General features: G+C 41.2%; 1 protein-coding gene across 2 annotated transcripts in view; it reads right to left on the bottom strand.

The window, feature by feature from the left end:
• The window catches only part of Marchf11 (membrane associated ring-CH-type finger 11), a 100539-nt gene that overhangs the window by 10418 nt on the left and 63428 nt on the right, over positions 1-26693 (bottom strand). The window contains exon 3 of one of the 2 annotated variants that reach the window (NM_177597.6): positions 11229-11421. The exons of the other annotated variant lie outside the window; for it this stretch is intronic. Coding sequence (NP_808265.2) covers positions 11229-11421 — 193 coding nt within the window. The remainder of the gene's footprint in view (positions 1-11228; positions 11422-26693) is intronic. 2 annotated transcript variants of the gene reach the window in all.

Below are 26693 nucleotides of genomic sequence, written 5' to 3'. Positions count from 1 at the left end.
GAGGAGGAGGGGGAGGAGGAGGAGGAGGTGGAGGTGGAGGTGGAGGTGGAGGGGGAGGGGAGGGAGGGGGAGGGGGAGGGGAGGGAGGGGGAGGGGGAGGGGAGAAAGCAAAGGGCCATGAACTACCATAAGTATGTTGCTTAGTCTCAGCAGTTTCTCCCCTCTAGACCCTCCCCATGCTTCCGCTCTCCTTCCAAATTTAGCTCAAGACTTTCCCTCCACATGGGCTTTGCTGACCCTAAATTGATTATCCATCCTCTCATCAGTTTTCAGAGGTTTCTCTCCTGGCACTTTCCAGGTTGCATTTACTCTTTTTGAGTGAATGTCTGTCTACGGCAAGTAGACATAGCAGTGGGCATGCTACATCCCTGTTTAACAAATGCAAAGTGGCCAATAGCTTCTCATTAATAACATACACATATATGGGTGTGCTTTATTTCCATACAATATTATGAGCATTAACATTTCAGTATGGTTTAATTTTTATGTATCAAAAGTTCTTTTCTCTTTGCTTTGCTTTCTTTCTTTCTTTCTTTCTTTCTTTCTTTCTTTCTTTCTTTTTTCTTTCTTTCTCTCTCTCTTTCTTTCTTCCTTTCTTTCTTTCGCCATTTAAAATTAAAAACAAACAAACAAACAACCATTCCAACTATTCTCAAATCAAAAACAGGCAATGTGTTGTATCTAGCCCTAGGCCCTGTGTGCAGACCCATTTTCTGTTTTTTTTTTTTTTTTTTTTCCTCTCTGTTGTGTAATGCAGGAGCAGGACAATGTCAATACACAATGCAAGTGGCATGTGTGTCCCAAAAGGCAACTGAAACTGCTTTGGCTAGACAGCTCTCTGTGGAGCTGAGAGTGTCTCAATTTCCTATGAAGGAAATGGAAGTCAGTAATAATAGTTTACTTGGTCTGCTATTCTTTAACTTTTGCTAATATTTCTTCAGAAGAACTGGGTCTTTACAGAGTCATGTAACCTGGCTTTCTTAAGATGGTATCTTTAATTTTACCCCTCATGGGAGACCTATGGGGTTAATAAGTGATGAGAGGCCATTCCAACACAGCCAAGAATGGTATATATGAGAGATGAGTGCCTTCTTGTTTACTTCCTGGGGTTCAACCATTGCATACACTAGCAAGATTTTGCTGAAAGGACCCAGATATAGCTGTCTCTTGTGAGACTAGGCTGGGGCCTAGCAAACACATAAGTAGATGCTCACAGTCAGCTATTGGATGGAGCACAGGGCCCCCAATGGAGGAGCTAGAGAAAGTATTCAAGGAGTTAAAGAGATCTGCAACCCTGTAGGTGCAACAACATTATGAACTAACCAGTACCCCGGAGCTCTTGACTCTAGCTGCATATGTATCAAAAGATGGCCTAGTCAGCCATCACTGGAAAGAGAGGCCCATTGGACACGCAAACTTTATATGCCCCAGTACAGGGGAATGCCAGGGCCAAAAAGTGGGAATGGGTGGGTAGGGAAGGTGGGGGGGAGGGTATGGGGGACTTTTGGGATAGCATTCTAAATGTAATTGAGGAAAATACGTAATAATAAAAAATATTTTTAAAAAAACCAAAATGCAACAGCATCACTAATAGCCAACCATGATAATGATCTTCTTAAAAACTGGTAACCATCACTGTGATTAAGGCCTGGAAAACCCTATAATTTATACCTCCAGAGAAAGGGAGAATGACCTACTTCTCAAAGCACAGAAAAGATGAAAATCTTTTTATTTTTCTTTAACCATTTCAAATAGCCCAGGGCCACTCTTTCTCTGCTCCTAGAATGCACTCAAATTGTGGTCACAGTCTGTGTCATTTGAGGCTGGGGCTGGTGTTCAGGGTAGACTTGGATCACTCTTCAGGTTGACTGATAGCATCAGACACTTTCTGAATGAAACAGTAGTATTTCCTAGGGGCCTGGGCAGTTAGCAGATTCTGAAGTCAAGGCATAATGATATGTCTATATAAATAAATTCTGCTACAGCTAAAGAATGATTTCTAGTGAGCTAACAACAGAGCGTGCGTTCTGTGGTAGTCATCAAACATGGCACAGACTCTGACAGAGCAGCCAATCATAAAACCTATCATCCACTTGAGATAGGCTTGTGGGGAAACCCAGAGGGGCTCAGGGGAAGAACCAGAAGAGCGCTCTTCCCTTACAGAAGCAGAAGGGTGAACGTCTCCTAGAAGCCAGAGTGCACTGCTGAATGATGTGGGCTTCTGATAAAAGTAGAGCTCAAGAGAAAGAAAGGAATCTCCTGGAACTGAAAATTACAGTGGGAAAGACATGCAAGAAAGGGAATGCAAGCTAATCAACTTTTATGGTTGCTATGCCAAGCAGTGTTTAAGCTGGGCTTCCTCTATCATATGTCTGATGAGTCACACAGACTTAATGGTGTCTGTGCTTCCTACAAAGCTCAGCATAACACAAAAGCATCAATCCCTCCTACAGCCCACCTTTAACTAAAACCCAGACTGTCAAACACAGAGCAGAGGCAGGCTTCTGCAGCCCACTCTATGGCTGACTATCGACTTCGAAGCTCTGTTCCTAAATAACTCCAGTGGCTTAGTTCCAAACTGGGTAGTGATGGTGGTACCTGGGTAAAAGATGGGGTGTGATAAAGAAATGCATCTGGATTCTGAGTGTTGTGTCATAGGAAAACATCCACATGTTTATTAACTCTTTCTGATGGGAATTGCTAATTGTTTTGAATGGAGAACGCTTGTTAAGTTCAGGTCACCCTGGAATGCTTGTGTCTGGGGAGGGGACAGAAGAACGACTAGCATCTAGGGTAATTTACAATCTACTTCCCAGAAAGAATGTTAGCACATGCCAGAATATGCAGGACTCTGGTGGTCCAGCCTCATTTTCGCCAAGTTGAGGAAAAATCCTTCTCTGGTCATACATCCCAACTCCATGCCTAGAGAAAGCATCGCCCAACAGGACATAAATAGTAGAGCAAACATACTGGTACTCTCTCAGTGATTTTTGCATTACTTGTTTGGAGACATCTGATGAATTTCATCTGTACCTTGTAGCTGTTCCATAGCTTTAATGTGTGTGATCTTTACACAGTGATCTTGGACCTGCTTCATGAACACACACACACACACACACACACACACACACACACACGCGCGCGCACGCACATCTTACCTATGATGAACAATGGAGGTGCCTTGGCTGCCACTGCCTAAATGATGACCTGTCTCAGCTTCTAGTGAAAACTTATTTTTAACATCTTTGTCTTCTCTGTAAATTCATCCTTCACACAAAACTCTTTAAAATATGGTCAACATTTAAGTCACTTCATAGGCACCAGAAAACAAGAATTTAGTCTTTTCTCACTTTCTGCTAGAGATATAGTAGAATTTTATGTTTCCATGGCAGAAGATATGTTTTCTTATGCCAATTCCTTCATATTTATTGAAAGCAATGGAGAGAACCACAGACCTGTTTCAGAAGGAAACCCATTGTGATTATGCGGGCACCCCTGATAATGGTAATACTGAAATGTTTTCTAGCCAAACTTATTCATCTTTATTCATTTAACACCCAGAGAAAATGTACTTTAAAATTTTCCCATTAACATAATATTAAACCACAAGATTATTCTGCTATCTATCTATCTATCTATCTATCTATCTATCTATCTATCTATCTACCTACCTACCTATCCATCCTTCCTGTTGCTAGTTCTTTGGCCTGAGCAGCCAGCTCTTTATTATGCAAAACCCACACTCCTTCAGTCTTCCAGTTGGGTTTGGGGGTTACAGCTTGCCTTGCTTTGGGAACAAATGAGGAAGTGACAAACAGTTACATATTCTGCTAGACTGACAATACAGGTCCAGCAATTAAAAACTGAAAATACAGGGACTTGCCCTCCCTACATTTGTGGAGGTGGGTTATCTGAACAATCCTAGCCTTTCTACATTTTAAAAAAAATTATTTTTACTTTATGTGTAGGCATTCCAGATGTTGTGAGCTGTGATGTAGGTGCTAGGAAGGAAACCTAGTTTCTCTACAACTTAGAAAGTGTGTGTGTAACTACTAAGAAATCTCCACAGTCCCTGTCCCCTGTCCACATTGGACCTGAGGAAGGTTGTGTCCTACTTTTGCCATTGCTATGGCCAGCTACCTAGCTCATGAGCTATAAGGAGATTTGTCTGTCTCCTCTTCAACTTCCCACAGGACTGCTGTCTTTACTGGCACAAGCTGCCACAGCACACTCTGGCATTTTACTTGGGGTCAGAATGTCCAAATAAAGTAGTCAGGCTTGTATCACAAGCACATTTACTCACTGAACCATCTTGCTGGCCCTATTTTTACCTTTTACACGTGGTAAAAAATAACAAATTAAAGCAATATCACCTGTATAGTGAATGCTAATCTAAATTAAAAAGCCAGACAAAAGGATTATCTTGGCTCTTTAAAATGTAAATATATGTCTAATACAGTCAATCAAACACTGAATTGTATTTTTCATTTTGATGCTCTATAATGAAGTGTGAATACATTGGTGAGTGTAACTCTGAGTTGTGTGCCCAAGAAATTTCAGCCTGATAAATATTTGACAACAAGAAGTACATTTCAAAGATGGCCTAGTCGGCCATCACTGGAAAGAGAGGCCCATTGGACATGCAAACTTTATATGCCCCAGTACAGGGGAACGCCAGGGCCAAAAAGGGGGAGTGGGTGGGTAGGGGAGTGGGGGTGGGTGGCTATGGGGGACTTTTGGTATAGCATTGGAAATGTAAATGAGCTAAATACCTAATAAAAAATGGAAAAGAAAAATAAAGAAGTACATTTCAAATCCTTATGACTATAAGTCTTGTTTGAATTTAAATAACTGTTTTAATTGAAAATATCAGAGAATAAAAATGTAGTTGGGGTAAGATGAGCCTTCAGCTGAAGGAGCATGTGTTTCAATGTTGACTGTAACTGGTACACTAAGAAGGAAATATTTTGATCTGATCGTCATTCTGGCATATCCTGGTTTACTTTTTAGAATTCCTTAAATTTGGAAGCATTCAAAAGCAGAACAGAGGAAAGAGCTATCTTAAACGTGTCATTATTTCAGAGGAGATCGGTTGCATTCAGGGTGGGGTGGTTGTAAACTTATGCCATTATTGCAAAAGAGCTCAGAGAGAGATCTTTGATTCCTGTTAAGTACATCTGAGTGAGTGTACTGGGGTGGATGAGTATGCCAAAGTTTGCCTCTTCATTCTCTGATCTTGTGCTTTAAACTCAGAAGATAACAGGGAGAAGAAAAGTCACAGATGAGTATTTTTGCTGGTGAGCCAAGTGAGAGAGAGAAGCTGTTTTCTTCAACTACTTTCAGGCAAAACATTCTTCACGGAAACAAAAACAAATGTGTCAAAGAGCAGAAGTAACTGACCCCGGAGCCTCTAAGCATGCTGGGGAATCCGGAGTGTGTGAGAGTCAGTAGGTAACGCTCTCTGGAAGGAAGTCACAGGAAACTTACTTTGTGTCTCTGTATACTGCACCACTGCTCTTCAAGACTGTAGGGAAGACAGACTGCCTGCTGCCATGACCCTGGGTGGCCATACTTATTTTCTTAGGCAAAATTGCCATACTGATCTAGTTATAGAACTGATGTGGGGGAAAAAAAGAGTCTAATACAGTTCTGTATTGCTAAAGCCACAACAGAAATAAGAAAACGAGCTGATAGCACTCAAGGTATGGGAAACCCAGAACTTTTCTGTGGTGGGTTGTAAACAGGCAAGGCTGTGTAGTGGATCACGGAAAGGGATCGTCTCAAATCCAATTCACATGCCTACTACTCTAGTCAGACCCTCCAATCTTGGAATCCTGTCTGAAGAAACAGTTCAAACAGATGCATGCTACAGCATTATCCCTCAGGGCAAAAGTGACACTGAATGGCTTACGTAGCCATCAGCAGATGGAAGTTAATTAAATCATGGTAGCACCGACAAGAAAAGGTTTGGAGATCACACTGTTGGGTGGAAAGCACTCTTTTCTGTTCTCCTTTGTAGAGCTTTAAAAACAGCATTTCTCAGATTCTGGTGTCTGTAAGAACAAAGTTATCTGGACAAACTTATCCACGTTTATGACATAAAGGAAGTGTCACTTCAAGAGGAGGATTGTGACTCAGGTGGCCTTTTTATAATTGCAAATTACAAATAAAATACATGCTTGTGCAAATAATGTGCATAGCTAGAAATATGTTAAAAGAACATCAATACCTAGTTTTTAAAAGAAGGTGACAATAACCAGTGCCTTCCACTATGTCCTGGGACCGATCAAATCCTGTCCATCTCAGAAATGGATTTGCCACCAACTTATGGTGTTTATTGGAATTTTTAAAAGTATGTTTTCTAACACTGAGATTTTACATTAGTAAAGATGCATAATTTTGGCATGAAGCTATCCCAGGATTATTTGCCTTACCAAACGTTACCAGGGATGCCTATGTAATGACAAAGGGTTTTCTTTTTAAAGGAATTTGTGGGAAACTTACTAATACAACATGGCTTTAGTTAATCGCTTCTACAATGTGCACATTATTACTTTCAGTTTTCAGTTGTAAGATAACAAACTGACTCACTGTCCTTTCATCTCCTAAAATGCCCAAGTTAGCCGTTAATATGTATGTTCCTCCCGCAGCCCAACCTCTTGGTCATATGTTCCTCCCGCAGCGCAGTCAGCGGATTAGGGTCTTCCAATCCCTCTAAGAGCAATGTGAAAAACCACATCCTCTAGCCAGTGCCCTGCCCCTCTCCCCACGCTGGCTCTTCCTTCCTGGGTTTCTAATCTTTCCTAGTCCAATATGCAAACTTTCCTTGGAAAAGGCAGCAAAAGTCTATGTTTCTTCCACACTTACTGTCTCTGGTTGCTTATCTCAGAGGATCAGGGTGTCCTTTGAATAGTGTTAGTTTGAATTATATCCATTTTAGTTTTTAAGATCCCCAAACACCTTTTCATATTATACTTCCTACAAACAAGCATGGGTTGAACAACGTAGCTTGCAATTTTAATCCATGTATAAGCTTGCAAGCATGTCTCTACTTTGTGGCTCTGAGTCTCTCTGGGGGTCTCAACCCAGAGAGTTGTTTTTTAGTCTCCTTCATACTCTTAGACCTTTTGAACTCCTTGTCACTTTACTCCTCTCTCAGGACTAAGTCCCTTCATTGTTAAAGAGCTGCCACCCATGTATTCCAAAGAGGAGAAGCTTGCTTAGAGAATACTTACAAATTGGCCATTTTGCAATCTGACCAGTATGCTGGTCACCAGGAACATATGTCTACTTAAATTAATTTAAACAAAATTTAACTTAAAAATCAACTTTTCTCATTCTTACTAGCCCCAATTTACATGTCAGACAGACAAGCATAGCTATGTGTATGGTACTCAACAGTGCAGATCTGGACCACTTTCTCACCTATGGACATTTCTATGTGGCAGACCGGATTTCAATGGTTCAACTTAGACGCCTGGGAGAATTTAAAACATTAAAGAAATAACCAGTAATAGCTAAATCTTAGGGAAGAAGAAAATTAATTAATAATAAAAATATTAACAAACAAATTCAATATATCAGGAAAGAATAATCAAATTCTCTCGGTTATGAATGCTTTCTGGGGTTGGGGATGTATCTTTATTGCAGAGGAGTGCACTAGCAAGCACCATGCCATGTGTTTGTTCCTAGGCCCAGAAAACAGGTTCTGCAAATCTATAAATGTCTCTGCAATGATTTGATAAGTCTTTCATAAAATAGATGAATTTTATATTTTTTCCCTAGAATAACCATGTGGGTATTTCTCTGGATTATTTTTAAAAGAATATTTCATTTAAACTGTCAATTTGTTCTTTCTTGTTTAAAAAAACAATCAAGTTTGGAAAGCTGGTAAAAAAAAATCTTTCCAATTGTTTCCAATCCCTCCCTGTGGAGAAATGAAGAGGTCTCCTCCAGTATTGGTACAGCTGTATCTCTGCTCTCACCAGGCATCAGCCATTAGGTTGCGTGCCTGTCACTTCCTCCAGGAAATTTCCTTGAGACTTCCCCTCCAGGCAGTGTCCAAGCAGGGACCACTCCCTGCACCACTGAACTACCTACCGTTTGCCTGCCCGTGATGTCACATCCAATTTCCAATTGCATGTTTACACACTTACACTCTCTGTCAAACTAAATAACAAATGGTGACAGGGAATCTCCAAGGAATTAAGTTTTGAAATGGCAAGGGGAATATACACATGTCAGCAACTTAAGTGTATATTCAGAAAAATGGAGGCCAGCAAAACTTTTTAAAGGAAAAATGAAGGGAGATGGATAACATACTTTGAAATAACAATCTTTGGCTATGGGGTTTAAAAAAAAATCAACGATGCTCAAGGATGGGTACCAAGGGAGACACCAGTTCAAGGTCAAACTGGTAAGGTGGTAAGATGCCCTTAATGAGGTATTTCTGTGTGAGGTTGTGGTGGCCTCTGTACATATCTGTGGTTCTATAATCTTTGGAGACAGCTCTAAACAAGCATTAGCATGAGGTCTCCTCCTCGCTGTTCCAACATTTAATCTGCTTGGTTGATTGATTATTAGGGCTTGACAAGATGATATCATTTTGGTTCTGAAGACCTCCAAATCCACATGAGGCCCTGGCCTTCCTAGAGGCAGAGAAACAACTGACTTCGCTTGTGATCCTAGAACCTAGCACTGTGTTCGACACAGAACACGTTCAAAAATCGGGTTGAGCAAACTCAACTCACAATTGTAATTATTGTGGAAAAATTGTAAAAATCCTTTCCGTTCTAATGCTGAGTCTTCGTCTTCTAGTCAATTGTTTCTAAGGTGTAATCTTTGTGATTTTTGTTAACGTTCACTTTTAATTAGGAACCATTTAATTTAATGTGAAATGTTGGCGGGCTGATCCTGGCAGTAATCCAGTTGGCTAATGCGGCCTTCACTATGCTGCTTTCTCCATTTCTTGGAGTAAAATAACCTGGCATTTTCACAGATCTAAAATATACTAATTAATAAGGTTGCCAAAGGAAAGGATGTTTAATCTGGATTGATGTTTTTCCAACTCTGCAAATAGATCACTGAATGAAGAGAGTGCGGAACGAGGAGCCAAAAGACGACAGAGCGTGTTTTCAATATTTATAACACAGACACAAACTCACTCTCTAAAATGTCTCTAGAAAATATGGCAAGTATTTTTTGTTTCTAAGAGACTTGTTTTTTATAAAATGAGAGAGCATTCAAATTTCAAAAGAGAAGTCCAAATATAGCACATGTTTCCCAAAGATCACTAGTTCACATGCCTGTGTTCTTGAAAGCAGAGTTCTAATAGTCTTAATTAAAATGCTGACAGTAGTATGTTATAACTGAACAATGCATGCACACTGCGAAGCTTGCAGAAATGCTTTCCTACCTAGGAGGCATCTGGTCCTTCTGAGTTCTACAAGGAGGTAAGGAAAGGCAACCTGACCTTTCAAGTTAAATTTTCAGCCAAGTGAGTGATAGTGTTTGCTGGCTGTATTTCACTTTTTTCTTTAAATTTATTTTAGTTGGTACACAAAAATACAAAACTTTAGCTATTAGTATCCATATAATGCTCATATTAGTAAGTAAATAGATCTTCTGAATTTATTGTTTATGGTACAGACTTTTAGAAATTCTTTCCTCCAGGCTAAGGAAGCACTGCCCTTGAAATACCAAAGGCATACCAACGTTTATAACAGACATTGGGGAAGAAACACATTCTCTGGGATGCTTAAGGAATTTGGTGTGGGGAATGATTTCATGGCTTCTCTTTATTTACAGCAAGGACCTAGGCATTAAATCTCCATCTGTGTGGTTACAGTAAGAGTGCTTGGTCTAATTACCCAGGCAAGCTGTACTTAGATTATCAACCTTCACAGCAGATGAAGGAAAACTCCTTCATTTCTCACTTTAGGCCTGACATTTCATCATTTTCTTCCTAGAGCCTTGTATCCATGACAAGGGAAGAAAGAAAGCAAGGAAACTTGAGATAACTGTATTATAAGTGTGTGTAAACTTCCTTTCATAAAACAACTGGGGCTGTGGAAATTTATAGTTAAATTAAGATTCTTATATGTACAGACATTAATTCAAGTGACTTAGCGACACTTTGGTGTTTCTGACTTAAATGTATAAAATATCCAATATACCATTGCCAACTAATACTAGGACTCTTTCATAATCACAGTCACCTTTGTTTGGACTGCATAGTCCAGATTATTGCCCCATTTTTATGTGGAGAATGACGGAATGGAGAGATGAAGCAGATCTACTCAAGCAGAGGCTAGGATCAGAGTCTGACCACACCTGCTGCTTTTTGCCAAGGACCATAGGCTCTCTGGCTTCCGTGTTCATCACCACTGCACAAAGTATGGACAGCACTGACTCCAGCTCTACCTCTCAAGACTTAGTAGGTCTGCGAGGAGTCTGGGAATTGGTGTTTCTAAGCAGGTTACAGGATACTACTATTGCTTTCAACACCCCAGGAGTCTTTTAGAGCAGGCAAATTCCCCTGGGTGCCCTTCACTGGGAGCTTTTATGACAACCCATTAACTGTCACCATCACAGGGCCTGCAAGAACGTTTCACACTTACACACCATTGAATGTTGCATTTTCTGTTGACCAGTCAAGTGAAGCATGAGTGTAACTTTCCTTGTAAAGACTATCCTAGCTACATTTAGGGACAGTAAGCACGATGACACAAAAGTGAGCAAGGAGAGCTGTCCCATGCTCCCAACTTTGCAAGGGGCTGTTTATGTTCCTGAAGGAATCTGACCTCCAACTCTGAAGCAGGTTTTTTTAGGGCACAGTCATCTCTGCAAACCCAGGATATTGCTGTTCACTTTGCCCCATGCTTCCTTAGCCTTGCAAAGGGAACTGATTTGTTCTTGCCCCTTAAGCAAGTAACATTCCTAACATTGCTCACCCTAAGTAACTTTTCAACCAACCCATCTTTTTTTTTTTTTTTGGTTGCAAAATATGCCACATTAAATGAACACTGACCTGTTATTTTTCTTTTCAAACTACACCTAGAAGCAGCCAAGTTGTGGCCACCTCCTCTTCATTGCCCCAGTAATTAACCAGAAGTGAAGATAATGCATACAGCAACATTCTACATATATTAGACATGCCTGGTAAAAATAATGATGCTGAGAGAGATGCATTACTGACAGTTTGTGAATATGTAATACTGTGGTCTTACCTATGCACACTAGATCCATAAAACCATACATTCCATAGCAGATTTGAAAAAGGATGTCCTTCCTCTGCCACACTGCATAGGGGCTGAAGGCTGACCAGAGGAGCCAAGTCACACTCGCTATTAAGAACAGGGATCCTAGGATTACAGCGATCATCTGAACTTTCTCAACCAGTGTTATAGAAATGCTCTGCCACTAAAAGAAAAACAGAGGCATGTAAGAAAAAGGTGCTGCGCAGAGTTTTTTAAAAAGGGGGAGGGGGGACATCACATGTTTAGTGTTTTTCTTTATGGTACTATTCCCCTTTCCATCTGACCATCCCCCCAATGAATTTCTCCATTATATGCAGGACATAAAAACAGACAAGCAGATAACGATCAACAAATTGCCCTTGACTCTGTTATTTTCATTAATCCACCATTCTCAGTGTTTAATGCGGTTTTAATCCAGATAATAATACTGAGTGTGAATGGCTCAGGAATTTTGGGTACCTGGAAATCACACACCCACATGAAATTAAATACCTTCTGAAATCACATCACCTCTATCTCATGCCCCCCACCCTTCACACACTTGGTACTTTTTAAGAGAAGTAAAATCCTTTGTCATTCTTGTAGAAGAATGTAAAATAGCAAATAAATTATATGTGATCATCAGTAAAAATAGTCATTGAAAGTAATGCATATTAAAATAATCATACAGAAACTACAAAGCTGTTCTTATCTGGCCATGGTCTTCTCTGTTACTCTCACATTCTTAGACGTAACTGGCTCATTGTCAGTGGGTAAGCTGTGGGACACTTTTATTGAGATTTAGAATTTGTATACCAGTGGTGGATCCTAGGAACACATAAAGCCATTGTGGCATACAGTATTCGACAAAAAAAAGTAAGTTAATATCCTACTTATCAATATTTGATAGGAATGATAGTGCTCCAGTCAATTAATAATCTCAGTTTTATATGCTTGTCTTGTGCATTACACAAGACAAGAACTGATGGTGGAACCATAAGCAATAAAAACACATTCCATAAGCAATGAAAAACTCAGAACCTGCAGGCGCTTGGCCTGTGGAGGAAAGCTGTGGCTGCTGCCAGGGTGGGCTCAGCGAAGAACCTTCCCCCAGGGAATGCAACCTATGTCCATTCAATAAATCTGAGTTTTCTTAAGCCTCATACTTACCTTACGTCTGAGCAGACAGGCTCTGGAAGTACTGTACTGAATGTACAGTGACTCTACCCTCACCTGTAATGTCCCTCCACACTCTCTCCCTCCACCCTCTCTCCACTCCTATGTTAATATCCTTTATCAGTGGATAACCAAGTAATCAACTTGTAGTATTTGCAATCTGAACTTGACCTCCAGTATTCACAGCCATATTGTTGAACTCTGTACGTGTTATGGATTAAATGTCAACATACATTTAAAATAGTACTCTACAATCATTTACTTAACAAAAGGCAGAAACACCAGTCAATGATTCTTCAATGTGATAAACAGTCTTCATTTTAAGGTGAGGTTTCCTTTATTCACTCAAAAAAACCTGAATAAATAATAAGCTGTTGAATATAGTTTCATCTTTTCCCGTGAGCCAGGTGGCATTTCAAGTGCATTCTGCTTTCCCCTTTTCCTTCTGGATGTCACTAGGACACATTAACCTGCCCGCTATGTACTTAGTGGTAAAGCTCTTTAAGCTTGTTGTCACTCAACAAATGTGGGGCATCACTGGCATGTGTTCTCATGTGAATTTGCATTAAAACTTGCCTTCCATATTACAACACAGAACGCTGGTATGCACCCTAAATGGATGCAGGCACATCTCCATGTGTGATCTTACCCTGTATCAATCAATTGTAGATAAAAACAAACCACAGACCAAAGCATAGGTTTTAGGGGTTTTGTTTTTCAAATGTGCTCACAATCATGGCACCAAGGCCACAATTCTCTTGCTGCACAGACTCCTGACCACTGAGGAATAGAGCAACACAACTGTCTCTAAAGTGAGTCACACATTTAAATTTACAAGGTAATGGTGTGTTTGTGTGTGTGTGTTTGTGTGTGTGTGTGTATGTATGTGCATGTATCTGGGGCTCCGAGTGTGTCTGTGTGTACATGTGTATGTGTCTATCTCTCAGTGTGTCTCTGTGTGTCTGTGTGTGTGTGTGTGTGTGTGTGTGTGTGTGTGTGTGTGCATGTGTGTGTCACTGTGTGTGTCTTTGTATATGTCTCTATGTGTGTCTTTGTATATGTCTCTGTGTGTGTGTGTGTGTGTGTGTGTGTGTGTGTGTGTGTGTGTGTGTGTGTGATTGATTGATTTCCATCTGGAGGTCTATATAAGTCCTATAAGTACATAGGACTGAATCACAGGACTAGTGAGCAATCAAAAATAAGTGAGTGGGATTCAGCAAGAATGGTCTTCCTCAGTGGAATACATTGTCCTCTTGCCAATAGTCAGTGTAATAGAAGAATAAACATATAAGTCGTATAGTTCAGGGTTGAGTAAGTCATTATACTCAGCTTCAATTAGACCTGCTCTTGATTTAAGCTTACCTAAAAAGGTCAGTGACAATATGATGTCTATAGGCACAGTGTGGTTATCCCTAATAGATATTTGGTTGAGGGAGAACTGTGGCAATACTTTGATATAGCTTGGACATAGGAGATAGAGTGATCACATGGTCTCTGACATATGCATCACCTAACTTTTCTGCAGTCAAGCTTCTAAGCCACAAGCTATGCCCCTCCCTGGCAGAGAAGACAGAGGAGTAAAGGGACGCTTGCCAGGAGCAAGAAATATGGGTGCTTCACCCTTGTTTAATTGAGGCCAAATTTAGGGTGGCTTAAAATGTGAATCCTTATAGTTTTGAATAAGCATGTTTAAGGTCATTTAAGTAGGCTACAAGGAAACAGCAGCCTGATTCTGCTGGATTGGGAGGGCCGATTATGTACTATTATTACAGATATTTACTGTTGCTGGTGATTTTTCAAACTTAGTTTTAAAGAAGGATAAACTTCTTCGTATACCTTACAATGGTTCCTCTGAACTTTTCTGGTACCACTCTGTGAGTAATTCAACTTTCTCCATTAACAATGCAAACAAATTATCAAGTAAACAGATGTTCTTTATGATACGATGAACCCTAAATGTAACATCACTTTACTGAATAGCCAGTGAGGACAAACACTGTTGAAGCCAAAATTATAAAATGTGGTCATGGACACAAGGGCTTCCCTTTACACAGCAATACCACCTCGGTGATTTTTTTCAGCCTCTCTTAACAGCTCCTTCCTATTTCTAGCATCAGGTATAAGAGGAAGGATGGTTACCTCATTCCTCTCATAGGAAAAACATAGCTCTATCTTCTATGGTAGGAAATTCAACAAGCTCCTTTGCTCTCAGAAGTCAGAGCCTACCCATAGGATCAGCTCAGTGACAGTAAATAGTGCAATAAAAATGAAAACTCATGACTTCTTGAGGTCTGTCTTTCCACCTCATGGTATCCAAGAGCTAGACATCAGTTTGTAAAACAATTTGAACTTGAGTTACATTTTTCAATAGTGAAACTTATTTTTTTCTCCTCTGAAGATATAGGTAAACTACTGCATTGCCTGAAATCCCAGAACTCAGGAGGGAAAGGAGGGAAATCGCCACAAGACTGAGCTAACCTGGTCTCCTGAGTAACTTCTTAGATAACTATGACTCCATCATGAGACTTTGTCTCAAAAGGCTTTTTTTTTTTAATCTTTTTTTATTAGACATTTTCTTTGTTTACATTTCAAATGTTATCCCTTTTCCTAGTTTCCCCTCCGAAAATCCCCTCTCCCCTCCTTGCCTCCCCCTGCTCACCAATCCACCCACTCCCGATTCCTGGCACTGGCATTCCCCTATACTGGGGCATAGAACCTTCACAGGACCAAGGGCTTCTTCTCCACTGATGACTGACTAGGCCACCCTCTGCTACATATGTAGGAGTCCCACCATGTGTTTTCTTTGATTGGTGGTTTAGTCCCAGGGAGCTCTGGGGGTACTGGTTAGTTCATACTGTTGTTCCTCCTATGGGGCTGCAAACCCCTTCAGCTCCTTGGGTCCTTTCTCTAGCTCCTTCCTTGTGGACCTGTGCTCTGTCCAATGGATGGCTATGAGCATCCACTTCTGTATTTGTCAGGCACTGGCAGAGCCTCTTAGGAGACAGTTATATCAGGCTCAAAAGGCCTCTTATATAATTGCTTCCTCATCTTCTCTCTATCTGTCTGCCTCCTCCCTATCTTTCTATCTCTGTCTGCCTGCCTGCCTGCCTGTCTCTTTCTCTCTCCTTTGCCTTACTCTCTCCTGCGTGCATGAGAGAGACAGAGACAGAGAGAGATACACAGAGATACAGAGACAGAGGGGCAGAAACAGAGACAGAGAAACATAGAGAGAATATGTGTGTATTGCATTTAGCTCAAGCCATGAATGGAAAGAAAGATGCTACAGCAGTAGCTAAACTGGCTTTCCAAACTTACTATTATTCCACTCTAGTCCATAACAGTTGATTCACAATCCTGCAAAACTGCTCGTGTCTGTGCAACTAAACTATTGCTCCTTGAAAAATTGGGAAGCTTAGTCTCATTGAGTGTCCTGGAGATAATTTAATGATAATAACTTAACAATCATGTAAGGCCAATATATGAATGTTAAGTTATCCAATTATCTTACTAAATTAAAGGTATTAACTCACTGAATTATCATACAACTCTGTGAGAGAGTGACACTCATCGTTAAGATAAGTAAATGCAATCAGAGATGATGGGATGGATGCTATTGATTACTAACTTGACAAGATTTATAAGAGGCACTTATAGGCAAGACACTTAAGAGGCAAGCCCCTGGGCCTGACTATAAAGAATTATATTGAGTAGGTTAGGTCTCTGGCCCTGTCTGTGAGGGATTATGTTAACTGTGATTGGTGAGCCCACCCTGAAGCTGGGACTCACCATTCCCAGGACTTAGGTCCTAGCAGAAAAAACAACCAAAACAACAACAACAACAACAACTCCCAAGACCCAACCCAACTCAACAACAACAAAACCTAGCTGAGCACAACTTGTCACTCTCTACTTCTTAACTACAGATGTGATGTGAACAGCTATCTCATATAAGTCCACGTGTCTGCTATTATGGGTTGTACAGCATTGGTCATAATAAATCTTTTCTCCCTTAAGTTGAGTGTGTCTGGTATTTTATCACAGTGGCAGAAGAAAATAATAGACATATAAAATTGCTACCAGCAATGGGATTTTTGCTTTGATAAACCAGACCCTGAGGGTTTTGGGACTCTATGACTATTTCATGAAAGAAAAGTGAAAGATTCTGACAGTTTAAAACCCTTTGCATGCTAGAACCCAAGAACACTTGGCTATTCTGGTAGGAGCTTGGAAGACAAGATTGCTAAACCAAAAGTGCCTCGAAGACACCCAGATGATGAGGATTCAGGGGCAACTGGATTAGAAGGCAACTGTGTGATACTTTGGCCAAGAATCTGTCTTCAGTCTGCCAATGTCTTAAAAAGAATGAATAAAGCTGAATTTAAAGATGACAGACTCTACAGCATTTCAAAAGCATAAAACATTGAGGTATGAGCATAGCTGGCTACTTTCTAAGGCTGTTAATGCAGTTCTGTAGTTAGACAAAGAACAAAATATTGAACATAAAGATGTTAAAAATGTGTAGATTATTAAGGAGGAAAAGAGATTAAGTAGTTTAAGCTTTGTCGCCAAGGCACATCTTGAAAAGAAGGCTGTGGCTGTTGAAGCAAAATATCCTGATCTGCGCCAGGACAATAAGACCTGTGACACAAGAGCAGCCCTCTACCAACCAATTGGGGCTAGAGAGGATCCCTGGCCTACAAAAGGAACTCAGCCCCACCCCCTACCCCCAGGTGAAATGTTTCCCCATGATTGGCACAGAGAAGCATACACAGCTGTGGTCCATTAGGGCCAGGCTGCATCTCAAACTCATGGAATTCAACAGCAGCTCCAAGGTGATACAGGATGTGAAATGTGCAAGACTGAGGGGATCATAGACAGCAGGTAAGGCAACGTGGGACAGGGTCAGAGTTTGTGCAAGGAGCCCTTAGATGCCACTATGCAAACTTGTAAAGATGAAGTCTAAACTGCAGTGGAGACCCCAGGAAGATGAAGATGCCAGAACCAAGAGCCAAGAGGAGTCTGCTGAGGAAAGCCGCATGGAATGAAACAAAGCCACAGGAGAGGTTGTGTGTGCTGCACGCAATAGATCTGAAAGGGTGGGGCTACCAAATCCTTCTGGTGGACTGATGACTCTATTGTCAGCCTCATGTACTAAAACTGGAGCTACAAGATTTGGTGTTTGTCCTGCTGGGTTTCAATCTTACTTTGGTCCCATTATTGCTCTGTATGCCTTCATCCTTCCTTTCTGGAAATTCTGTGTTGTTGCATGTAGGAAATACATAATAACTCATTTTGGATTTCATAGTTAAAAGATTGCCTTGTGTATAAGATAGGACTTGGACTTTGGATTTGTAAACAATATTAGAAGTTTTTAAGACCACAGTGGCCTTTAGTGTTAGACTGAATGTGTTTCTACATTATATGATGTGCCAGAAGCCAGAAGGGTATAATATTCTGACTTAAAAGTGATGTACTTGGATGCTGGCAAGTGGGGGAGTCCTGAGTATTAATATTAATTACTGGCATAATTTAGAATTACCCATGAGGCACACTTCTGGGCAGGATGGTGATTAATTATCTTAATTAGGTTGATTGAAGTCTGAAGATCCAGTCTAAAAGTGGGAAAATCCATTCACTTGGCCTAAGTCCTGGGCTACATAAACTGGAAAACAGCGTTTGACCTTGAACATTCATTCATAATTCTCTACTCCCTCATTGTGCAAGCAACATGACCAATTCCTGCCAACTCTTGCTGCCAGGATTATACCCTTGAATTTTGAACTAAAATAAACCTTTTTTTATCTCTTAAGTGGCTTTTGTCAGAGTATTTTATCAAAAAACAACAACAACAACAACAACAGAAAAAAAATGTAGCCAGGACAGTAAGCTATGCAGTCTCCCCAAGTTATTGCATTTAGGACTAGAAACGAGGTATAAGCTGAAGTGGTCAGATTCCTGTGATCATACTGTTAACTTACTAGATATCATAACTCTAGTGAACTTTAATGACAATTTCATATATCTGCTTCCATGCAATGCTATGACATGTTTCTGGTGATGCTCCAGCCCTGTGTCTTGTGGTCTGTTAAAAGAGGATTCTAGCTGGACTTGTGGCCGAGCACTATCCACTGTTCTGTGTAATCCTAGGTCCACAGTTCCTAAGGGAAGAAGGGCTGAGCCTGTAAATACCATCAAAGAGGGCTTTTCAGATCAGCATGAATCCTCAGGACGTGGCACACGTTGCTACAAAACTTAAGAGAAAGGGATCAAGGGAGATCAAGAGATCACTAGGAAGAGAATAAAGGGATGAGGGGAAGAAGGGAGGGAGAGACCTCTCTTGGTTCATTTTATTTCACTCTTTCAGATATCATTTATTACTTTGGGAACTGAGCATGTCCCTTCTCCCTCTCTTACTAGCACTACTCTCATCCCTTCCAACTGGGCTCTAAAGCCACCTCGGTTACCCAAACCATCCTGTTTTCCCTTCTTGTTTTCCCTCTTCTAAGAACAGCTCTTCTTTCCTGGCCCTCAGAGCCACTGTTTATACATCTGCTTAGTCCCCACTACTTGGATCACAGACAGTCCTGCGGTCTCTACATTTTGCACAGACCACAGGTTTTACAATGCTTGAAGCTGAAACTTACCCTCCTTATACTCACCACACTGCTCACCCCACCCATCAGTGTCTGGAAATTTGGGATACTGAAAGTGGCTTCTGCCATCCATGTGACTGCTAAGTAGCCATTCTTTTCACATCCATCATCATAAAGTTTGGCTCTGTCCAAACCACCAGTTGAGATCTGTCCTCCACACCTAAGTTAATTCTGAACCTCCTTCCCTGCTTCCTGTGCCTGCTCTCATCCTTACTCTATGTGCGTAAGCAGCCACATCCTGAGTATAATGTTCTTCCCGGAGGAGCAACACAGACACAGTGACATCGGCCATAAAGAGAAGGAAAACTAGTAGCAGCGAGAGCCACCCAGCAAACACCAGCTAAGACTGGCATGAGCTTGCTCAGGGGCATCCATCCATAGGTGCTTCTTGAGCCTGGAAATTACAGCGTCTAAGACACAGCCACAAAGGAAGATAATCTTAAGGACTTGACTCTTTAATTTGAACTAGATTAGAAAAACAAATCAACTCACATTGTAAAGTACATCTTCTCTGAACATGAATTCTTTTAGAAGTGCTTTTGTCTGTTCCAAAAAATATAGACAATACATATGGGCATAATTAGGAACACTGTGTGAGGGTCCATGCCATCCCCTCTTCTCAGAAAATAATATTAACTTCTCTGAAACTATAATGATAGCAACCTCACCAAAAGATTGTGCCTGATTAGCTTGGGTTTATTGCTGCCTATAGATAAGACAAGATACAGAGGCAAGTCTAGGAATTTTCTATAAAACCTGTCAGGAGACCAAGCCAAAACAAGATCTCAAGTTTCTGGGTAAATGACTTCCAACCAGTAAGACATAGTTGCATATCCAGGAAACCACCTAAGAGATGTGCTCCCCATCCCGCTATCTGAAAGAGTTAGAACATTTTCTAAGAGCCCAGTTTGCTCCTAGAAAATAACATGTGCTAAGAGGACGCCAGCCTGAACTTGGGCACAGTTTTGTTTGGTGAGCATTAAATCATTGAGCTCAAAGTACTGTGTTGTATTTGCTTTTACAAGGAAGGCCAGATATGAATCATAAGCTAATGGGTCTGTAGTAAGATGATAGGTGGGATTACTCACCAGGGCTACCCAAGAGAACATCTGCTCCTAAGGAGTGTCCTCATCAGAAAGAAATGAATTTAAATGCAATCTATGTTCGGTCATCTTTAAATCGTATTTAGATTGTAGCCCTAGAGTTAGGATTGAAAACATGGAAAGAAAACTTGCCATTGTGGAATCAGAATGACAAGAAGATAAAACATTCCCTTGGTTACAAGCCTGGTCTTAATAGAGTAGCTTGTAGGCTGCCAGATAAAAGTGCTTTCATAGTTTGGACTGCAGCTGCTTTGCGAGAAAATCATCTTCATAAACTTTTCAGAGCTGAGATAAAATCAGACAAAAGAAAGCAGAAACCTAAGCAACCTCTAGAAACCATCAGAAAACAGGACCATGTGTTTAGAAAAGTTAACAGCAACTTAGAGAAATGAAAGAGGGTTTGTAATCACTGATGCTATGCCAATCAACTCAATACTATAGAGGAAATAGATAGGTAGCATACAAAAAAAATCACCTCTCAAAACTGACTCATGAAGAAATGGAATGCATAAATAGCTCTTTAGGTATTTCTGTAGTCCAGGCTACCCTTGAACCTGCTGTGCCTCTCAGGCTGGCTTCCCCCTCCAGATCATCCTGCCTTTGTCTCTTGGGCACTAGTGTCCACACATCCAGCTATGAACCAAAAGTGTTTAAACGTGACTTACATGAATACATTACAAAGAAATAATTACAAAGAAATTAAAGACTCAAGTAAATTAAAACTTATAAATTAGGAAGTAGTGTTGTTTAGTAAGTCATTCTCTCCGAATTTAAATTCTAGATAAAAATAGCATCAAAATATCACTAGCAAAACTGTTTTCTTGCTATTGTTCATAAATTTACAGATCACTCATTTAAAATGATCTTCTGTTACGTGGTGCTAATCATTCCAATTTGTATTCTCTTGAATGGCCAAAGAAAAGCCAACCTCTATATCCCTTATTGGGGTGAAATTTCTACAAGAATTGGGGAGTTAGAAAATCTCTGAGCCCACTTTCTTATATGAGAACAGTCTTCATTGTCGTCTCCTGGCTATAGGAAAAGCCCATATTTGACTGACACTATCCTGACCATAAACTGTCACTTTAGTTGAGTAAATTACCTAGACCTAAGTCCTATGAGCAAAAGAAACCAACCAACCAAAACCTAAATGAGGGAATGGGTAACTTCAAGTGTTCTGGTGCTTGTGAGGGCTCCATATTATCGAATAAAATTCAGAAAGCCAATGAAACAGTTTCTTCTAAATACCAGGACAGGTTAGGAATCTGGTTCAAGGCCATATGAAGTTGCAGATGGAACACACAATATAGGTCAGGGCAAAAGAGATGTCAACCTGGAAAGTTCTAAATTAAACTCTAGATGAAAGGAATCAATATGAGGTAAAGGTTTGGTTATGAAACAAGTCAAGGCAAACAGAGGACTGGGACTTAGAGCAGAGGTGAATGCTAACCAGGGAAGCATCTGTTACTGGCCAGAGCCCAGGATACCAGGTGCAGGAGTCAAATGAGCCTTTCAAAGTAGTGTCTACCCAGAGTTTTCCCCCGGGACAGGAACTGTACTTTCCTTTACAGGCTGATTATTTGAGAACAGGCAAAGGGTCCTAAGGTCATAGACTCGAGAGCTTGCTTGAGAAAAAGCTTATGTGTTCCTCTATCATTTTCCTCCTAATTCCGCAAGAGCTAGCCACATCTCACTTCTTTCACTTGATTGTCCTGGTCTTTTATAGACTTTCATACACTCAACAAGGTGCTATGTATTGAGAAACAAATACATGTATCTCACATATTCAGTTCTTGAAGCTTCATGCTACCTTCTCCCTCACCTCTTAATTTTTTTTATAACAAAAGTAGGTCCTATTCATTATTTGAAATCAGATAAATGCTCCTTGTGTGACAACTGCCTAATGTCATTAGGCTTGGTGACTTAATTTTGTCACACATGATTTACATATGTATGGCAGTGCATAATACATGATGATCCAGTTACTACTCTAAATACTGAGTGGATCATGTTTACATACTGGGAACCTGGGAGCCCTACGTGTGAGACTATAGATGTGTTGAACTGCTCTCTCCACAGACATATACGAACTGTCTTTGCTAAAGGAGAGAATGAAAATTTTCAGTGTTTTCAAATTTGCCTTTGCATAGAATTTCCATTGCTGACAGCTACATTACCATCTCGGCTCATGCAGAGCGTGCATTGAGTATTCTAATAGTGGGCAGAACAGTGACCTTCATAACACAGGATGATAGCAAAAGGCAGAAAACCTCTTCTGTGGGTTTTTATGTTTTGGCCGTTATATATAGGAAGGCACCACATGTGTGGTACAACAAAGATGTGAGTGGTCCTACCATCAAGTACTTCATCTCATAAGGATCTCAATGGTATTCTCTGTAAAAGGCACTTGAAACTAGCTATTGGTGTAGTTTGGATATGGTTTTCATGTGCTAGAAATTTGGTCCTCAGTGTGGAAATGCTGGGAGGTAGCATGTCTTTAAGAGGACAACTGCACTGGGTGTAATCAAGTATTTAGGAATATATATGTATATACACAAACACATATGAAAATGTAACAACAATTAATGAAAAAAGAGGCCATGATTTTAAGGAGAGCAAGGATGGGTATGTAAAAGGGCGTGGAGGGAAGAAAGGGAAAGGGAAAATGATCTAGTTATATTATAATCTCAAAAGAAAATGAAAGCAGGTTTTAAAAAGGAAGAAAAAAGAAGGAGCTATTCCCAGAGGAGTGATCCATGTCTTACTCGGACAGTTCTCCTGAGTGAGAGGAGGTAGAAGAGTAAGTCCTGCCTGGGACCCAGGAGATGGGGAGGCCCTAGGAAATCTCCAGGCAGTCTATGGGAGTAATTCTACCTGAGATTTCTAACATTGGAGGATATTGAGCCTAAAGAAGCTACCTCCTGTAGCCAGGCAGGACTCTCAGTAGAGGACTGCAACCCATCCACAAAGCCTTCAACACTAAACATGCCCTGTTTACAGGATGTTCTGGGATGAAAATGGAGCAGGGACTGAGGGAATGGCCAACCAATGACTGCCCCAAATTGAGACCCCCCCTCATGAGCAAGAAACAATTCTTGACACTATTACTGATACTCTGTTATGCTTACAGGTAGGAGCCTAGCATAACTGTGGTCTGAGGGGCTCTCCCCTAGCAGCCAATGAAAAGAGATGCAAAGACATACAGCCAAACATGTGCTCTGATGGAGCTCTGAGAGTCTTGTGGAAGAGTTGAGGGAAGAATTGAGGGACCCAAAGAGGATAGGAACATCACAGGAAAACCAAGAGAATCAACTATCCTGGACCCTTGGGGGCTCCCAGAGACTTGAACCACCAACCAAAATACTAGTATGGGCTAGACCTAGGTCCCCTGCATATATGTAGCAAATATTCAGCTTGGTCTTCATGCAGGTCCCCCAACAACTGGAGTGAAGGTTGTCCCTGAGTCTGTTTTCTGTTTGTGGATCTCATTCTACTAACTGGGTTGCCTTATCTGGCCTCAGTGGGAGAGGATGCACCTAGTTTTGCAGAGACTTGGTATGCCAGGGTAGGGTGATACCTGTAGGGTGCTTCCTCCTTCCCAGAGGAGAAGTGGAGAGGAAAATGGGGGAAGGGGGGGGAGAGGGGGAGAGGGGAGGGGAGGGGAAGTGGAGGGGGTAAGGGGAAGGAAAGAGAGAGAGAGGAAGGGAGAGAGGGAGGGAGGGAGGGAGGGAGGGAGGGAGGGAGGGAGGGAGGAAAAGAGTGAGTCAGGCCCCAGAGTCTCTGAAGTTTCCTGTTTTGTCACATGATCTCCTCTGCAAATGCTCCTGACTAATGAAGCTATTTACTTTGAGGCCCTAAATAGAGTCCTTGAGTCTGAAGAGCATGAAGAGGGTGAGTCACAGAGGAGAAACACAGGCCTTGAAGCTGAATGCTGATCCTATAGCATCTACTACCTGGAACAGGACTTTGCTTCCGTTCTAGGTTTGAGAAGTCACACTGTGTAATGACTCCATCAACGTAAAAGTACACATAGAGTTTTCACATACACACCCCGGCACAAAAAAAATATCCATCCATTCCATGTATATTTATTGGATGCTTGGCATGTGTGATGGGTGTAGAAATCACCAACTGCGTGAAACATTCCTATTCTTAGGAGGTCGAGGTATACTTGTGGAAACGATGACTATGATGATTAGTGGGCAGATCCACTTCACTCGCTGGGGCCATCAGGAGAAGCTTACAGGTCAAGGAACCCTCAATCAAGCTTAGCAGGATGAATAAAAGACAGTTAGGTGAAGACGTTGCTGTAGACTTGTGAGAAAGGGAGAAGCATGTGGAAAGAAGACATTGCTGGGGAAACAATATGATTTTTCTTGTCTGAAGGTAAGACTGGGCAAGTGCCAGGAGGTTTCCACTATCAATTAGAGAGCCAGACTCTACCACAAAGCTCTGACCATAACATAAGTACAAGAAAGAGGGCTCTGGGTGTGGTAGGATGACTCAGAGATGGTTTCCTGCTTAGCTGTTTCTGTTTTCCAAAGATGAGCAAAAATGCAGCATCCCAGCCCATGTGCTATTCTGTCACGTGGCTCTATGGAGTGGCAATCGTTTCCCTACTCCTCTTGGGGAAGGGATACATATGAACAACAGCACATGGCAGAAAAAAAAATCCTTGTGTCTATCCCAAACAAAGACTGTCCAACTGTAACCAAGGTAATTTTCCTGGCATTTGGAAGGCACAGCAGTTAACAACTCTTGACTTCCCTAAAATAGGCTGAAGCTACCTGGGGAGGGTCTGGGCGAGCGGAAGCTGCACTGTGCTGAGGATCTTCGTGGTATTTGTCATGCGATAGAGGCACAGATCTCTGGAAACAAATTCTTTAGATCAAGGCACATAAAAGCCACTGTGCTGGACACAGACACACAAACTTTTCAGACCTCGAAATACAAGATGAAGAAGGTTGCTTAGAGATCGAAGCATCAGGTCAGCTCTTCTTTCCACTATGCTAGGAATACACTGAGGGTCAGTACAGAGCTTGGCATCCCACCAATTCATTTGAGCTGCACAGCTTCTCATTCTCCCCCGGCCAACGCTTCTTTGTCTTTATAGGAGATCCCAGTTCTGTTTCCCAGTTTCCTCAGTGCCAAGGAATTTACTGATTCACTATTTAATCTGATTTTCCCTCATCTTCTTTTACCTATGCCTTACCAATTCTGTAACAATAAAAACAAAACAAACAATACTCTTAAAAACAGTAGAGGTGCTTCATGGATGATAGAAGTGCTTTAAAATAGATACTAGCTGGGTAAGCCTCTACATGACTGAGACCCATGCAAATGGAGGCAATGGACCCATGCAAACTCACATATGGTATGTGAGTTAAGTCTGATGAAACTAAGTTTCAGAGTCTGAAATAAACCTAGTCCATAAAACAGAAAAACAAGTGGAATCTTCAACATTTATATACTTAGTTGGTGTGTGCTACGTTCTACTGCAAAATATTTGAAGCACACTTAGTCTCCTGTCAGAAACTAAAGAAAAGAACCATTGGCCTAAGCACGGTGCATTCTGATTCTCTCTGTCTTACCATGTTCACACTATGGGTCAGCTTGGATTCTAAGGTCCCTCTTGCTGTATGAGTTCAGGAAAGAAAGGCCTTATTTTGTTCACCATTAAAATGGAATAACAGTAGAGGCTTGGGTGTGGTTCAATGATAGAGCTCTTTCCTAACATAAACAAAACCTAGAGTTCAATTCTCACACCACAAAGGGGGAAAAAACATAAAACCAAATAGCAACACATTTCATATGGTTGTAGTAAAGGCTAAGTAAAATCTCTCTCTCTCTCTCTCTCTCTCTCTCTCTCCCTCTCCACACACACACACACACACACACACACACATGCATGTGCGCACACACACAGTAGGTTACATTTAGTTATACTTTTGGTTCTACATTATACCTTCTCTGAGAAAAGGAACCTCCTGAGCCCCATTTCTAGATAACATCTGGTAAAGAGTGATCACTGCTGTGCCTGATGACGCCCACACTATCCAGCTTCCAGTTAGATTACAATCCACACGCCATTTCCTGATATCATATGACTCTTAGTTGAACCCAAAGAAGCCCCATTCACTGACACAAACACTGAAACCGCCCATGTGCAAAAAGGCAACTTATTGCTCCCCTGTAAGGAGGGAAGAAGATGGGAGTTTATTTTATCCTTCCCTTGGGCAACACTTAAACACAGTAGATAAATGCCTTTTCAGGATTCTTCAGTTCCCCCCCCCCCACTGGCCCTCCAGTAAAAGTTCTCTAGGAATCAGTAAAAAAACAAACAAAAAAACCTTTTCCTTAAGGGCATCTTCCTCTTGTTTAAATACTATACTACTCACTCACAGGATAACTGGGGAATCCATTAATCTGAGAGCTCTGTAACAGTATAGGATGCTGCGGCGAGACGCCTAGACTACCAGACAGAACTTCTGACCATACAGTGAGGGTGAAGGTCTGAGGCCAGT

This window comes from Mus musculus, chromosome 15 (genome assembly GCF_000001635.26).
Source record: "Mus musculus strain C57BL/6J chromosome 15, GRCm38.p6 C57BL/6J".
In the NCBI taxonomy this organism is placed as follows: Eukaryota; Metazoa; Chordata; class Mammalia; order Rodentia; family Muridae; genus Mus; species Mus musculus.
The sequence above is the reverse complement of the archived record's forward strand: the minus strand, read 5'-3'. Positions and strand labels throughout refer to the sequence as shown.